This window comes from Aptenodytes patagonicus, chromosome 2 (assembly GCF_965638725.1).
Source record: "Aptenodytes patagonicus chromosome 2, bAptPat1.pri.cur, whole genome shotgun sequence".
Taxonomy (NCBI): Eukaryota; Metazoa; Chordata; class Aves; order Sphenisciformes; family Spheniscidae; genus Aptenodytes; species Aptenodytes patagonicus.
In genome coordinates this window covers 116063012-116078477 of record NC_134950.1, presented here as the reverse complement: position 1 = coordinate 116078477, position 15466 = coordinate 116063012, and the positions used below count along the sequence as shown (strand labels likewise).

Sequence of the window (15466 nt, the reverse complement as noted above, 5' to 3'; positions counted from 1 at the left end):
GCCTGCTTTTCTGGCCAATCATCTCATTGCAAATGAAACTGCTGTGATCAGAACCTTCTATAATGCCATGTTGTGTTCATTTGTTTCTGAGATACACCATGCATTTCAGGAAAAAGGCCACAATTATTAAAAACAAAATCCATCAGGCTGTTCTCCATCAGTCTTTTCCTTCTGCTGAATCATTACCTAAAGAATTTTGGAAAGATTTCTTCAACTGGGAAAAAAAGTATTATTTTCTTTGTATGTTGAGAGAATGACCAAGACTAGTCTTAAAAGGAAATGGGTGCAAAAGATGACAAAACATGACCTCAAATATTTCAATTCCTTGTTCCTCACTGCTTGTGGTTCTCATTCTTTGAATTGTGTGCTAAAGAACCTGATTCTGCTTGATAATATCAGTGATAATATCAAAATAAAGCAAGAAAGTAGTATAAGACTACAATAAAGAGCATTCCCTCTCATGGTGTTTACATGAAATTTATGCAGAATTTAACCCTAATTGTTTATTTAAGAGAATGATCAATCCTTTAAAAATTGGGACACATGCTAAGGTGGAAGAGACCATTAAATGATAAGGCAGCTATCTAAGAGATTTTCTAGGTATATTTTATACTCAGAAAGGCAGGCAAACAATTTTTTATGGTTACATTGTGAGATCAGATCAGTCAGAAATGCTGACTTTGAATTTCTTCAGAAAAACAATAAACCTTCCAGTTCACTGCTTTGACTGTCCTTGTAAAACTGGATAATTGTCTCTGCAAATTGAAGCCATAAATCACTAATTTCACATGGTGGGAGAGGGTTGAATATACTAATTAGTCAAACAGTTGCATTCAAAGTTCAAGCAAGCCAGGCAAATACCATCCATGTATTTATACGTTCTTCTCTCTGGAGCATCTAGACCATTGCCACAGCTTACTGAGAAATATCAAGGCAGGTCCAGTCCCAGTTCTACCTGTGTTGCCTGTGCAGACTGAAAGTGCTCTGAAAGACAGGCTCCATCCCTCCGGATGAACGCACAGCTGAGTGGGAAGGGGTCCTGACCTAGGCTGTGGCAATGAGACACAGAATAGTAAAGCAGCATTGCAGGACTGCGATCTCTTCCACTTAAAACCTTGAGGATGAGACTGAATCATCTCCTTACATTGCGTAAGAGTGCCTTAAAGTCCATTTTTGCTTGGGGAGGTCCTTTTATTTCCTTTTTACTGGTGGAGAGCTCCTGTGGGTCAGACTTGGCTGAATTTGGCTCAGGTGTTGTCCTGGTAGAAAACTGTGTTGGGGGTGCCCCCGACTGCAGGGCAGAGAGTGAGCCTGCTGCTGTGGTGTTTTTGCTAGGAGCTCTTTCGAGCACCATTTTTGAGCACCCACTTCGAGGATGCGCAGTGTCAGCAGCATCTGGAAATGCTCATTTATTCTGGGCTTTTCTTTCTCCCTTCCAATCAGAGAGTCCGAGCTCAGAAAACAGATGGGATTGTTCTACTAGTAATTGGTCCAGCTGCTGCAGAGAAAATAGAAGGAAAAGCATATTGCAGCAATAAAAATATAATAAAAGGAATCAAGCAGGATACACAAGAGTATATGAAGCATGCCTGCTTCTTCTGCTTGGTCCGAAGAAGACATGCAATATCTGGCAAAGGAGATGTTGCCATAAAAAGGAGGAGAAAGGCCTAAAGGACATTTTATTCCAACAGATAGATCCAATTGCCTAATGGAAAAATCTCCAAATGGACTTCAATCTGTGACCATTGCAGTCTTGACCCTCTAACCCAAGATTGTCAGGGAAGAATCAAAGACAAGTAACCGATCCCCTGATCATATTTTCTTTACCTTTCCTTATCAAATGGAGAGCTGTTCCAGAAAAGAACCAGACCAGTAACCATTTATCAGTAATTCTGTAGGCTGACTGCCTGTCACTTTATTTTGGAAATCACGGGACCTTTATAGAGCAGAGTACAGTCATTTCTGTATTGAAATATTGTATATGAAGTACTGGCACTTTTCCTGGGTGGTTGAGCTCAAGCAATATAGTCAAAGAGAAAGAGAGTCAAAGATGTAAACTGTAATTAGTCTGTTGTTGGAAATCCTCCTATTCTTGGCACTGAAAGGTTTATCCAGATGTACCTCAGAGTTAACACTTTGGACACTGAATAGCAGGACAGATTTTAAACTCTCCCCACACGACCCAGAGCAGTGGCTTGTGCAACATACCGTAAGGATGCCTCCCTGACCTGGCAAGCTTGATCATTCAGCCGAAATTCCAGCTCTGCAACCTCCTGACGAACGGCTCGCCGTAAGAGTTGCAGGTGTCTGCCTTCCTCCCTGTAGGGACAGCAGTGAAAGCACACTCGAGTGAGCAGTGAACACCCTCCTCTTCCTCAGCCCCACCATAACACCTGTATCTCCCTCTGTTGCAGTCTTGTTTTTACCCATGATCACAGGATACCTTACAAAATAATAAATAACAGCCCTTGTCTGCTTGACTCTCATTTCTTTGATTATCCCAGCTGCAAGATTAAACACGTTGTAGTTGCAGAGCCAGCTTGAGTCTGGGCAGGTTTATCACTTCTGATTTATCGCCAACACAAAGACTGCATAAATGCCCTACTTTCAGGCAGCTCAAGACTGGAAGCCCCTAGTAACTTTTTGTGAACCTGAGGCTTCTCAGTAATCCCTGTGAACTTGGGCTGAGTCCCTGAAGAACTAGTTCAATTTTTCCTGTATCATCACCCCATTGATCACGAGCACTAAGTACATGGCCTAAAGGGGCTGATTTCTCAGGGATTGCTCCCACCTCCTTCCCTGAACCCAGCATTAACCTGGGACACCAAACTCCAGCTGACCGAGATCTGTTCCTGTGTTCCCATTGCTAGTAAAACATAGTAGTTGCACACTAAAAATCTAGCCTGCATCTATGGAGCAAGCTTCCCCTTCAAAATGCTCGTGTTTAAGAGACTTGAACAGTGTGGAGAGAAGCTGGACTTTCCTCTGAGCAAAAATCACATCACAATACATTTCTTCTCCACTTGCGGGATGCCCACAGCTGCACCTCACTGACCAGAAGTGCTGTGGTAACACAAGTGACCAGACATGTTGTATGTTCCCATGGGCTGTTGTTGATGCTAGCTTTGGATTTAGGTAAGTGTGTTGGGCTGCCATTACCTTCCTTCATCTGGCATCATGCTGGAAAACAGCACCTGCTGTTCAGTCAGGTGCTGTTCAATCTCATCCAGCTTCTCCTGGAAGTGCTGGCAGCAGCTCTTCATCGCTTCTATTTCATGGAGGGTACACTACACAGAAAAGCAAGAAGACACCCCACTTTACTACTTTTCTTTGAGCATTTCCATGTCGAGTGTGTTTGAAGCTGACAGCCTGAACGGCATGGGTCCTCCTCTTACCCGCATAACAGGGACTCTGTGAGCAGCTGCCACGAAAGTCCAGATGTCACTTCAAGTGAGTTTGCTCTGGGTGCATCACTCACATCCCAGTCACCACCTTTTCTCCTAAAGCATGTAGGATTGAGTGCTGGCACTACTTGAGCCACTGAGAATTTCATTTTTGCTATTGAAGAGGAAAAGGACTTTGATCAAAGATCTGACACAGTGTGCCAAATTCTGATGTTATTGCACTGTTGTCAGACATTATATTTGAGAAGGATGAGTTGCTATGGGTTAATGATAGGTTAAGTTACTGTCCGCTGCAAGTTAGAAACTGTTTTGAAAAGGAGAAAGAGGGAGAGAGGGAGAGAGGGAAGATATATAAGAACTATGAGAAGGAAAAGTGTCTTTCCTGATGGTTTCTGCTAAGTGTTACACTGATAATTTCTCATCTATTACCAGTTAGAAACCGAGAATTGGATTTATCTAACCAAATGCAGACATTTACTGCAACAGATGTACATGCAAGTACTGCAACAGAGCAAATGTTCTGATCCAAAAGTAGACATCCATAGTAGGTCAGAGGATCTATGCCATAACTGTGACCATTACTCTTCACTAAGAGAAGATATCTACTATGACTGATCATCTACATCTACCCTGATGTAGCCACCTACACCAGGAATGTCTCAAGGCAGGGGAGATGAATGAGCAGGAATGGTACATCAAAAATTATAAGAAGATTTGCAAGTTACTACTTTGTAGCACAGGACTAATACAATGGCAGCCCACTAGTGACATTGATATGTCTAAGTTTCTAGCCAGATTAAAGACTTTTCCTTGACTTTTCACACCTCGTTCAGGGCAGTAATGCAGACAGCATCATCCAAATGATTTTGGAGACAATACCATCTGCCTTGTGAAAGCATGCTCCCCTATTACACTGAAACTGCTCTGAGTGCAAGAAGGTGTTTGGCATGTTCCCATCTTGGCAGATTTTGGCCTCTTGTAAGCCACAGGAAGACAGTGTAGAAACCTGCACTCCACTGCTGACCACTGTAACTGATAGGGAATAAGAGGCATGTTTGCAAAGCATAGAAATGCCCGATCTCTTTGGATTCCTGCAATCATGTCCTTTGATGATCTCTTCATGTTTGTATGCTTGAATGTGTCCCTCAGTCCCAGCAAGGCCAGAAACATGAGGAAGCCCTCCCTGCTGGGGGATCAGCCTCAGCTAGAGGGCAAAAGGTGCTCCCCATGCATTTGAGAAACCTCATTCTTAATCTCCATTTCAATGCAGCTGCTATGTCAGGCACACTCCTGATGTGCGTGACCCAGGGAGAAACTATCCCATAGCAGTAAATTTAAAAAATCTAGCCCCAGCTACCATAGGATTGCACCAGAAAGGGCTAATTAGAGACTAATAGTGGTTTGATAGGACCAGTCCTGTGACTGCAGTGGAGGTGAGCTCTCCTAAGTGTCCATGCGGAGCTCAGCTGGTGCTCTTAATGCTGTGGGTCAGGGCAGCAATTGCACCTCACTGACGCAGTCAGATGTGTTATGAGCACCTTCAGATTAAGTGTTGGCTGGTTCCTCATTTGCCCCCCACCCCAAACTTTAATCTTGATCTTCAGACAGTTTTCTTGTTCCTAGATGGGAGTGTGTGTGGTGCAAGTGAGAGGTGCCCACATAATCATGATTTCTTCTACCCACTGCCAAGTCTGAGCAGAGCAAGGACTTCTAGCCATCAAAAAAGAGTGCCCAAATAAGCTTGAAGAACTCCCGTCATTCAGGTCACTAGGGAGAAGTCAATGGGGCACAGTCAAATTTCTAGTTTGTTCCTCAAGCTAACAAAAATCTAGAAAGCACCATGCAAAAGATACAAGAGGCACAATGTGGGTAGGTTTGGTAAGAAGTCGTGACAGCCCTTATAGATGAGGTATGGGCAGCTCCCCTGGCACTGACTCTTTGAGCATATCACAGAGCACAAGTTCACATAGATTTATTCAGAGTTCAGGCACAGCAAGGATGGAGGGGGGACTAACTGTTCCAAGACTACTCTCACGCAAGACCTTTTTTAAGGTAAGGTGCATGTAAACAGGGTAAATTTACTGTCTAACAGTTGCTCCGTGGTGGTTGCATTCCCCATGCATGCCCGTGGTAAATGGGACATAATCTGAGTGAGCTTCTCTCAGTAAAAGATGTAGAAACTACCTTACCTTTAATGCAAAGTACAAAGTAGACATGGTTGTAATCTCTGCAGAATGGCTAGTAGTCAGTAAATTCACCCATTTATTACACAGTAACTTGGGTGTGGAGCCATATCCCTAAGAACAGATCTTGGATAACAGTACAGTGCAAAGTCTGTTCCTCCCACATTCCCTGTCCACAGACTAGAGAAGACAAATCACCATTAGCCCCCGTTAGCAGAGTGATAAAATAGTAGTCAATCAGTGAGAAAAGGCTTCCCAGTCCAGCATAAGGTACTGATTCACTGCCATCTTGCGGCAACAGCAAGATAGCTGACAAAAGGCGTATTTTCCAATATACTGTTCAAAGACAAGACATTGCAGATTTATATATTCAATGATGTGGCAGCATAAAACTCACCAGTTTCACTTTCTGGAACTTTTATCTAATAATTTTCTTCCCCAATTTGTACAACACTTTAAGTTTCATTTCGTTATGAAGAGCAAAGAGAAGAGGAAAAAATGGAAATGCCTGCAAACCAGCAGTAGGTATGCTGCTCCTTCCACATTTTTTTCAGGACGCAAAAGCCACTCCTGACTTCCTTCCTTGCTTTCTTCCCCAACACACCCTGAGTCTTTCACAACTTTTGGGAACTCTCGGCAATTCTGAACAAAGAAATAAAAATCTGGTGACTTTTTACTATCAGTATTTTTATTGCAAATATTCATCTTAGTGGGACTTTAAATTTAATGCAAACTTCTTATTCTATCGTGGTAAAATGGCTTGAGGCTCTGGGAAGTCGCAATTCACTTTGATTTAGAGCAGTTTGGCTTATGGTATGTATCTGGGTTATGTATGTTCACAGTTAGTGTTTAAAAAACACTAAGTAATATAACCTAAATGAGTTTTCAGTAAAAGGGGATTACACTAAATCATATAACCTTGCATTTTCTGCAGTCCAGCAACTCAGCTACTGTAACTCAGCTGATTCACAGGAACGCATTGAAACTCATTCTCATCTCTCAGCTCTTCATTTGACCCATAAACTTTATCACCCAGTTTGCAGTAACCATTTTAAGACTGAACTGATGTACATAAGTTACTAAAAAAAGCAGCCCAACAAAACTGAAGGTACACAGATATGTTTGCCAGTTTTGCCCAGAAAGGAGTGTTTCTTTCCCCATCCATTTTCTCAGTTACATTCCCAAGATACGTCTCACTAAAGAAGCAAACATGGCAGGAGAGAAAAGGAAAAGGCAGCTTGTGCATTTAGCTCATAAGTGTGTCAGCTGTCCATGTATACAAAGAAACCTACTCACCGGAGCAAGATTATGCATTGCAGTGTCCTGTAGGAGCATCAGCGTTTTCAAGAGCTGCAGCTCGGTGGAGACATGGTTTGAGCAGCAGCGCACAGGGCGATGGGGAGAGACACCCACGGGGAAGGTCCACAGGCAGCAGCCGTGGCAGCAGCAGCAGTGACAATGGCAACTGCCCTGCACACCCCCAGCACCAGAGGCTTCACTGTATTTGTCACAAAGCATGGTGTCAAGAGAGGCTGATTTTGTCAGGTGACTATGGGGTGGATGAAGCAGTGGTGGCCGCCTGGGTTTACTGGCATGGATGTCAGTTTGGCTGGAGGCTTCAGTGGTCTGCTTCACACCATCCTTCGAAGCCCCTGGGTCTGACAGTATGAGAGAACCACTCTCAGAGTGGTGCACTAACATGCCAGAGAAGTCCACAAGATCTTCCCTAGCAAGGCTCTCACTGACAGGAGCATTTTGCCCTGTGCACTTCACCCTTGAAGTAAACTCCAGCCCTGAAGACATCTGAACAGTAACAGATTTCAGAGGAGCAGAAGCCATTTCACCGTTTTGGACAGTGTCTCCCTGTTCTGATTTGTTGGCACCTAACATCTCCCCTACACTACCAGCCTCTTGGCCTTCAGACAAACTTAATCCAGGCCCTTCCACTAGGCAGGAGGGATGCCTCTGAGATATTTGCAGAGAACATCTTGAAGCGGCACTGCTCCGACTTTGCACTGCTGAGCCCCACTGTGGAGTTTCTGGGAACCCTGTTTTGGGGAAGCATCTTGTATTTTTTGAATCATCATCCATTTTGCAGAACTTCTGCCCATTTGTCACCTCATTCACTGCAAGCAGGGTACCATCTTTGCTGACCATTTCCACTCCGCACCATGGTCCTTTAACACGTCCTGTATGACCTCGATGGGCACTTTCATGACATGCAACTCCAATGTCCTTTTCAGTCAGGCACATCTCACCTTCATCTTTGCCTCTGATTTTGCTCTTGCTGATGACTGCAGGGTTTATATCACTCAGTTCAATGAAGGTTACATTCACCTTTTTGTGTTCTGTACTAAAATACAAATGACGATCAAATTTTGAGGAGCTAGGATCTCCTTTTTCCTGAGTACCACCCTGAAAACAAGGACTACGCTCTTCTCTGCACTCCTCTTTTTCCAGTTGCTTTCTTCCAGTTTTATCCTCTTTCTCGTCCACGTCACATAACATTTCTTGTACAAAAGTCTGTGGCTCAGCATTATAGGCCTGATACTTGCCATTTTCTGCAGTCAGCAGCAGATGAGTCTCTTCTCCCTGGTCACTGCATGCTTTCGTTGATCTAGGTACTGCCAAAAGGCTCTCGCAAGCTGTATGCGATGCACCGTGTATCATCTTTGTTGTTTTTTGGTCTGAGGACAGGGAATTACAGTAACAAGCAGAGATGATGTAGGGTTGCATGGCAAGACATAAAAGCAAGAGGAAGACATTCTAGATTTACTCCAGAGAAGGTTTCTGATCTAGCAGCCACATCATCTGGCTAAATCTATGCTTACCCTAACTTTTGCAATTAAATAAATTATACACCATTAACTAGCTGATTTCATGAATAAAACTCAACCCTCTTTAAAAGTACAAATGCTTGAAAGTAAACCCTCAGTTATCCTGTACATTCTGATACCTCTCAGTCCTTGGATAACTTGCACTTTCAGATAACCTTCATCCTCAGATAACGCCCTCATTCTCAGATAGCTGGCACAAAACCAGAGGTAGAGTTGGAGGAGCAGGCTGAGGGAGTCTGCTGGGGAAGGGAAGGGATGGAGGCTGAGACACTCTGGATATACTGCCTCTCTTGTTCCTTGCATACATAACCGCTACTGAATCCTAGGGCTTTTTATCTTCTGGGTATATCCATGAAAATATGCCAATTCACCTAGCAGTTCTGAGACCCAAGTTATTAATTCTCATTTGTGTGAATTGGAAAATGCAAAAAGAAAAGTCTACAAATTATGTTTTCACACATTAACAGACTATAGGCTTTATTAAGTGTAACTTGGGCATCAATTAATGAAAATCACACGGTCTATTTGTAGGCAGCAACCGTAAAAACAAAACCAGATATCATTTTATGGTTTTTAAATTAATTACTTGCATTGTCAGTCCTGGTATCAGCACATCAATCAGTCAGTCAGTCACTTTCTTATTTCGGATGAGAAATATGTGGTTCCCATCTCACACATTACAAAATCTGCAGCGATGTTGCTGAAAATTGCCTGTTTTGTGGGTGGTCTCAAAACTCATCCTTGCAGTTTCCCACAAACGACATCACAGTTCAGCTTCTCCCCCAGGGAGACTGCTCTACAGATTCTCTAAACTTTTTTTAAAGCTGTTTCAATTACCCTTTGCATCTTTGCCAGCTGTTGCTTCCAGTGTGTCAGTCTGGTCTATATTTTTCCATACATAAAAATGAAGAAAGAAAGGCTCAGGAAAAATTTTGAAAAGCTGAAATGTTTCAGCTGCTGTAGTTCCAACCAATTTGAGACTCAAATTATTTGAATCTCAAATACTCAATTGTATCCTACAATCATAACAACTGACCTCCAGGCTTTAAAGTTTGCAGAGTTAGAAGACCACATTATCTGCTTACCTAGAGTTTTAAGGTGCCTGTTTTTCTCCTGAGACCTGCAGGATACCAAAGTAGCTGGCATGCTGCTAGAAATTATGCGTAGGGAAAAACCCTGTAACTTTTAATGGAAGAGTAAGTGCGGTTAGAATTCATCTTCTGACCTGGTCAAAACCAGGTGGCTGTAGCCAGGTTTGATGCATTTATTAGGATAATTGCGATGCATCTGTTCCAACAACACAACACTTTTGTTTGTGTATTGCAACCACGCAGCCTTCCCACCCACATTTACGTTCATGCACTAGCTAGGGAACTACCCAAAACATGTGACAGTGGCCTCCGGGCTGATCTTTAGGCACAAGGTGAGACATTAAAGACTGAATGAAATGTCTGCAGACCAAGTTAATATCACTGCAGTTAGGGTACAGAAAGACCTCCGTGTGTCTCCCTGGACTTGCCCTGGAAGGAGGTGTGATGTGTGCTCTGCCATTATGGCTCTCACTGATTAGATATGCAAGGTGTGTACATAAATCAAGGCTCAAACCACTCTGAAAGGCTGTCTGTGTATGTATTTAAAATGGTAATATAATAGGACCTAATGACCATTCTGGGCATAAATCCAGTTTCTACAATTTGTATGTTAGCAAAATAGAAACTTATAAAAGAGAAGAAAAGTATAGTAGAAGGAGAACCATGTTAAGCACAGTTTACCTATGCTTGTTACTGTGATTTCCTGTCCTCAGACCAAGTAATCACCTTCATGTGAGTTAGGCATCTAATTTGCACCTACCTACATATTAGATGTGTAATGAACTAATACCCCTAGAGTAAAGGCTTGAATTCCCCATATAGCCAGCACAAAGTGATGTCTCTGAGGGTCTGAGCTGCAGTTCTTTTCCAACTACATTCAGATGCCTAATTTAATCATTACATCCCACACTGACTTGCAAGATCCTACCCAGTGTGCCAGACCCTGACGAAGGTAGGCAGGTGAAGATAAGGAGTTTTTAAAAGATGAGATGTTTTTCTGACTCTGTAACACTTTATTCAAATCCAGTCAAAATTCCCTCAATTTCAGTGGAAGTCTGAATTAAAAAAAAAATACTTAGTAAAAATGAATATGGACCTCCAATTCAAGGTGAGGTAAAAAAGCTATGAAGAGATTGTCAAAGTGCTCCCACAAGGACTTCATTGTGAACAACAATCTCCTGGGAGAAATGAGGAGCAGGGCTGCGTTGGGAAAGCAGGTTGCACTGAAGGCTGTGGCTGTGCCGAAACTAGATTAAACGTGATAGCCTTTTCAATTTGAGGCAACTCAGTTTCAATCTATGTAAATATAGTTTGGTTTAATGTCTGCATACCAGAGCTAAGTAATGTTTGCATAATGGAGGGCAGCATTTGCATACTGGGGAAACTGTGTTTTGGGTGAGGAGTGGGCCGATCTATCACTTCATTTCCTCTTAGTGTCCCAAATAGGAATTAAATGAGACTGCAAATCAGACCATGCCTGATGCTGTCCTGAGAAGGAACAGAGTTTCCCTCTTTGTGAAACTTTCAGTAATGTTAATAGCTTGCCAATGGTAACAGTACAGTTTTTCTTGGCAGGCTCTAATACCCAGCGAGGATATCCATAGCCCGAGCTTCTACTAGGAGATTGACTCTTTGCAGGGCTCCAAAGCAGGTCTTTGCTACGTCTCCTAGGACAAATTCCTCTATCTACCAGGTTTCTGAAAATGTCCAGGCTGGATGCTGGTGGTGGTTTGTCTCAGAACAGACTAGCATCTAAAGCCCTTTCAGCAGTGGCCAAGGTCACCTTAGGGACACCACTTCTTCACAGCAACAATTCCTTATGTTTAAATAAACTAGCCTTTTAGCAACTGGAAGCTTGTCTTTAGGAGGGATATCAGTTTGCCAAAATTTACATAGTTTATTTTGTCATTTTTAAAATGCTCTTGCCTTTCTCTTTCAAATGTGCTTTTTTTTCTTTTCTGAAAGGAACTGCATTTTTTAATTTGAAGAAGAAAGGTGCAAAAAAAATGGGTTAAATCACCTGAACATTAAGCAAAACATGTTTTCCTTTCTAGTCTACCCAAACTGCATTTTTCCCCGATCATTTGGTTCAGCCACTGAACCAAAATATCCATTATTCATGTAGCTGTACTCAGTTCTCCTAGTGTGTGGAGACATCCAAACCTGTAGGGATTCTGCAAATACATGCAGAGCATCACACCAAGGAAAGATAAAGTATGTTTGGAGAAGAAGTAGAGACGCAGACCAGTATTCAACTATGAACTAAAAATTACAACTCTGGGCCCTGTGCGGAGAATACATCTGGCTATGCTGGAAAGAGGAAACCTGAGAATCGCCCCTGAAGACCTTGGTGAGGAAAACCTTGGCTCTTCGCCTTTCTGTGCTAATTGAACTGGGAGAGTTTAGCTCCTGCATCCCATTTCTGTTCTGCCTGAATTTTAAATAAAAATAGGTTAAAGGAACTTACTAATCAGGTTTCTGCTTCATTTTGTATCATATAAGAAAGTACATGCCTTCCAAATCCCAAAGGTCCCATAGCTTTCCAGCCCTTTACTTGATCAATCCAATTTCATTAAGAGACTTTTTCTCTCCCCTTATTTGCATGCAGATACAGTGGCTTCCATTTTCAGCAACCGTCAGTGCAGGAACTTTCTGAAACTATCTGGCTTCTAAGTTCACCATTAATGAAAGAATATTTCCTAATTAGTAAAAAAATAAGTGCTGGAGTACAGTTCTGCATTCCCCTGAAGACTCTGCAGCTGGTTTTCTGTGGACTTGGCGGCAAATAACACAACCTCTTTCCAGTTTCCAGCCTGGAGAATACTTGCAAACTGCAAAAGATGCCATGAGAGCTACTGCACTGCTTGTAAATAATTGCACATTTTTTGCATGCCTTTTGAATCACATTAACATTGATGAATGTACTTCAATGTTTGTTTTTCTACATCATTTGAGTACGTGTGGAAGCATAGGCACAAAAACTTCAAATGCAAGAACATTTGTGCAAATTTGAATTTTAAATTCAAAATTAAAATCTGGACTGCTCATCCTGTCATAGGAAAAATCAGAATGGCCAATTGCAACTTAGCAATGCTGTTCAAATTTTAGATATTTTTGTAGCTATTTAAATGTTGCTGGACATTGATGTGGATAAGTATTTCTAAAACTATCTGCTACATACATGGGACTAAATAATGCACAGAAACCACGATTTAGTCAGATACTTTGTAAAAGAAAAAGAAGCCTGAAGGACTTAGAATAAGACTTTTCCACTTCACTGTATAAGCAAAGGCATTTTGCAGTCTCTCACACAAAATTCTCAAGACATTAACTTCGTTACAGCTTAAACACTCAGGCTAAATTCAGCAGGGAAACTAAATTCAGGCTTAAGTCTATGCATAATATTCCCACACCCAGAGTTAAAAGGACAAACAAATATCTCACTGATTGGGCCTTAAGAAGCACGTCCATTCAACAATAGTTGAATTCAACAGTAGTCAAATGCAGTAAGAGATGGGGTAAATGAAGGTGACACCATGTCCACAGAAGTGCCAGAACTGAATAGATATTGTATTACATTCTGGATTTTTTGTGTTTTGCTTCTCAAACACAGGCATCAAATACTCAAAAGTGCTCGGTCCATCAAAGCTGCTCAGCACTAGGGTTCTAGCGGCAGCATGTGGAAGATGTGAAGGCTCTGATTCTCCAAAACCTTGCAACGCACAAGGCAAAATAATCACAAATTTCTGTCCTACATGCCAAAAAAGGACTTTCAAAAATACATTTTCAAACAGTACTTTCAAAATAGAAATAGGTTCATTTTGAGTAGTCACCGGATCCTTCCCATTTAGGCATTTCACACTACCTGCTCTGCAAATTGGTAAATCCGTATGTTATCCTTAACAACACTGCCCTGCCTATGGCATTGCACAAAATGACATTGCAGGATGAGCTGGCTACGTGCTAGAGGAATACATCAGCTGCATGGCACAGTTACAGATGGTCCGGTTCTGTGATGGGAGAACTGCTGCAGCTTACTCCCCTTTCCTGCTACTCAGAGAGGATAGGCACCATCAATTTTAAGTATCACACTCTACTATATGGCCATTAAGAGCCAATGAAACGCCCCTGAAAATATGTATTCTACATAAGCCACGAAGAACCCTTTATTTTGGTGATGTTATCCAGAAGAGTGGACTTTCTGAAACTCACTCAACCTTGGTGTACCAGAAGAAATTATTTTGTACAACTTTCAGCATTTTGGGAAAAGAAACATTATTCATATCAGTTCCCATGTATGTGGCAAAACTTGATCCTATGGTAATGTTCTATAAAATCTGTTTTATTCCCAGTATTCTGTGCTTAGTCTAAGAAGTAGCTCCCCCATAGGCAACCGCAGCGATTACTGACTGTTGACTAGGACCATAAACATTTCATTTACTGCCACTGAAATCCCAAAGGAAAAGTCTACTCTTAGTCTTTCTTTTAATATTCCTGCACAACTTCTGTAACACTGATTCACTTTCCACATTGCAGAAATGGTGATGAACAAGCAAACTGAGGTGAGAAAGATCTAGTTTATATTTATTTTCTAGCCAAACGCAATACACAATTCTACAACTTGTCCGTAAGAGAGATCGGTCCAGAACTGTTCGTCACTGCAGCAGGGCTGCAGCACTGACCCCGTTCTGTACAGCTACATCGCCGTCTTGTGCTGCATTTCAGGAGAACAAGCACCAGATGGCAGCAGCGCATAAACCATAAATTGTGTTTCCAAAAGCCGGCACAAACTAGAGTTTTTACCGATGTCCTTCTGCAAATTTTATTTTTCAATGACAATATAGCAGACATTAGATAAACTGTCTTATTAGAATAGTCATATTACTTGAAAGCAAATGATACACCCCAAAATGCACCAGATGCAGCAAAAGCTCCTATTCCAAAACAAGTGTAGGTAAGAAATTCGTCTATCTCTTGCTCCCTTTGAATTGAAGGGAAATTTCATGCCAACCATCTAACACGGTGTGACTGGGTGAAAATATATTAAAAAAAAAAAATCTCTACATAAAGCAATTTCTATTATTAATTGTGCCCCATCGTGCTGGTAGGTGCTGTATGAATGGAACTATTCGGTCTACATTCAGAAGAGCTTACAAGGTGAGTAAAACCTGGCTCCTCTGAGGTATTTCCTTCTGCCTGTCAAAACCCAGTTACCCCAGCTCTCACCCAGTCTGCAATGTTCTTTGCATTACTTTGGGTACCACTGGCATATGGAGGACTTCAGGTATACTTTTCTTTTTGTGGGGGTGAAGCCAGACTCATTGCGAACAGGGGGGGAAAACCCTGCAGCCCCCATGACTGCAACGACCTCATGTGGGACATGAGTGCATGTATGCTGCACCCCGAGAAGGTAAGACAGGGCCAGGGGGGCAAAAGGTGGCGGGCACATATGTCGTGTGACAGCTACCGATATTTGCTTCATCTCCACGTTCAGCCTTGCAGTTCTTTACACGGTTATCTATGGGACCTGGCTGTGACAGCCATCCTTAGCAGGAGACATGTGCATAGCTCCAGGGGCACTGGGAGTGCACACACTGTGCTTCACGTCCTCCTGCGCAGCCTCCCACTCCTCGCCCAGGGCCCGGCTCCCCACAGAGCTCTGGGTGCCCGTGTTCCCCTGGGAGGACGTTGGCCTAGATGCTCTCCAGATATCAGCCATAAGCACTTGAGGGAACCAGGTCACGGAGCATTAAAGACACAAACTGCGCTGGCCCAGAGCATGACAGAAATAGCTAGGTAGCAAATTTATGTCTATTGTCAGAGCATTCAGCTTCAGTCCTCCTCCAAAACACCCGAGGAAAAAAAGCAGTTTTGCACCAAGTTCCAGCCAAGTTTTTGGCTTGAGATTCAGTGTATAGTATGGTTATGTCTAGCATGCTCATGGCACAGCA

At 42.4% G+C, this 15466-nt stretch overlaps 1 protein-coding gene across 1 annotated transcript in view; it reads right to left on the bottom strand.

Moving 5' to 3' along the window:
- Window positions 1-1107: 1107 nt before the first annotated feature.
- ITPRID1 (ITPR interacting domain containing 1) overlaps window positions 1108-15466 on the bottom strand; it is a 32643-nt gene continuing 18284 nt past the window's right edge. Inside the window, 5 exon segments of the mRNA XM_076332290.1 lie at window positions 1108-1137; window positions 1139-1495; window positions 2205-2319; window positions 3160-3287; window positions 6884-8274. Coding sequence (XP_076188405.1) covers window positions 1108-1137; window positions 1139-1495; window positions 2205-2319; window positions 3160-3287; window positions 6884-8274 — 2021 coding nt within the window.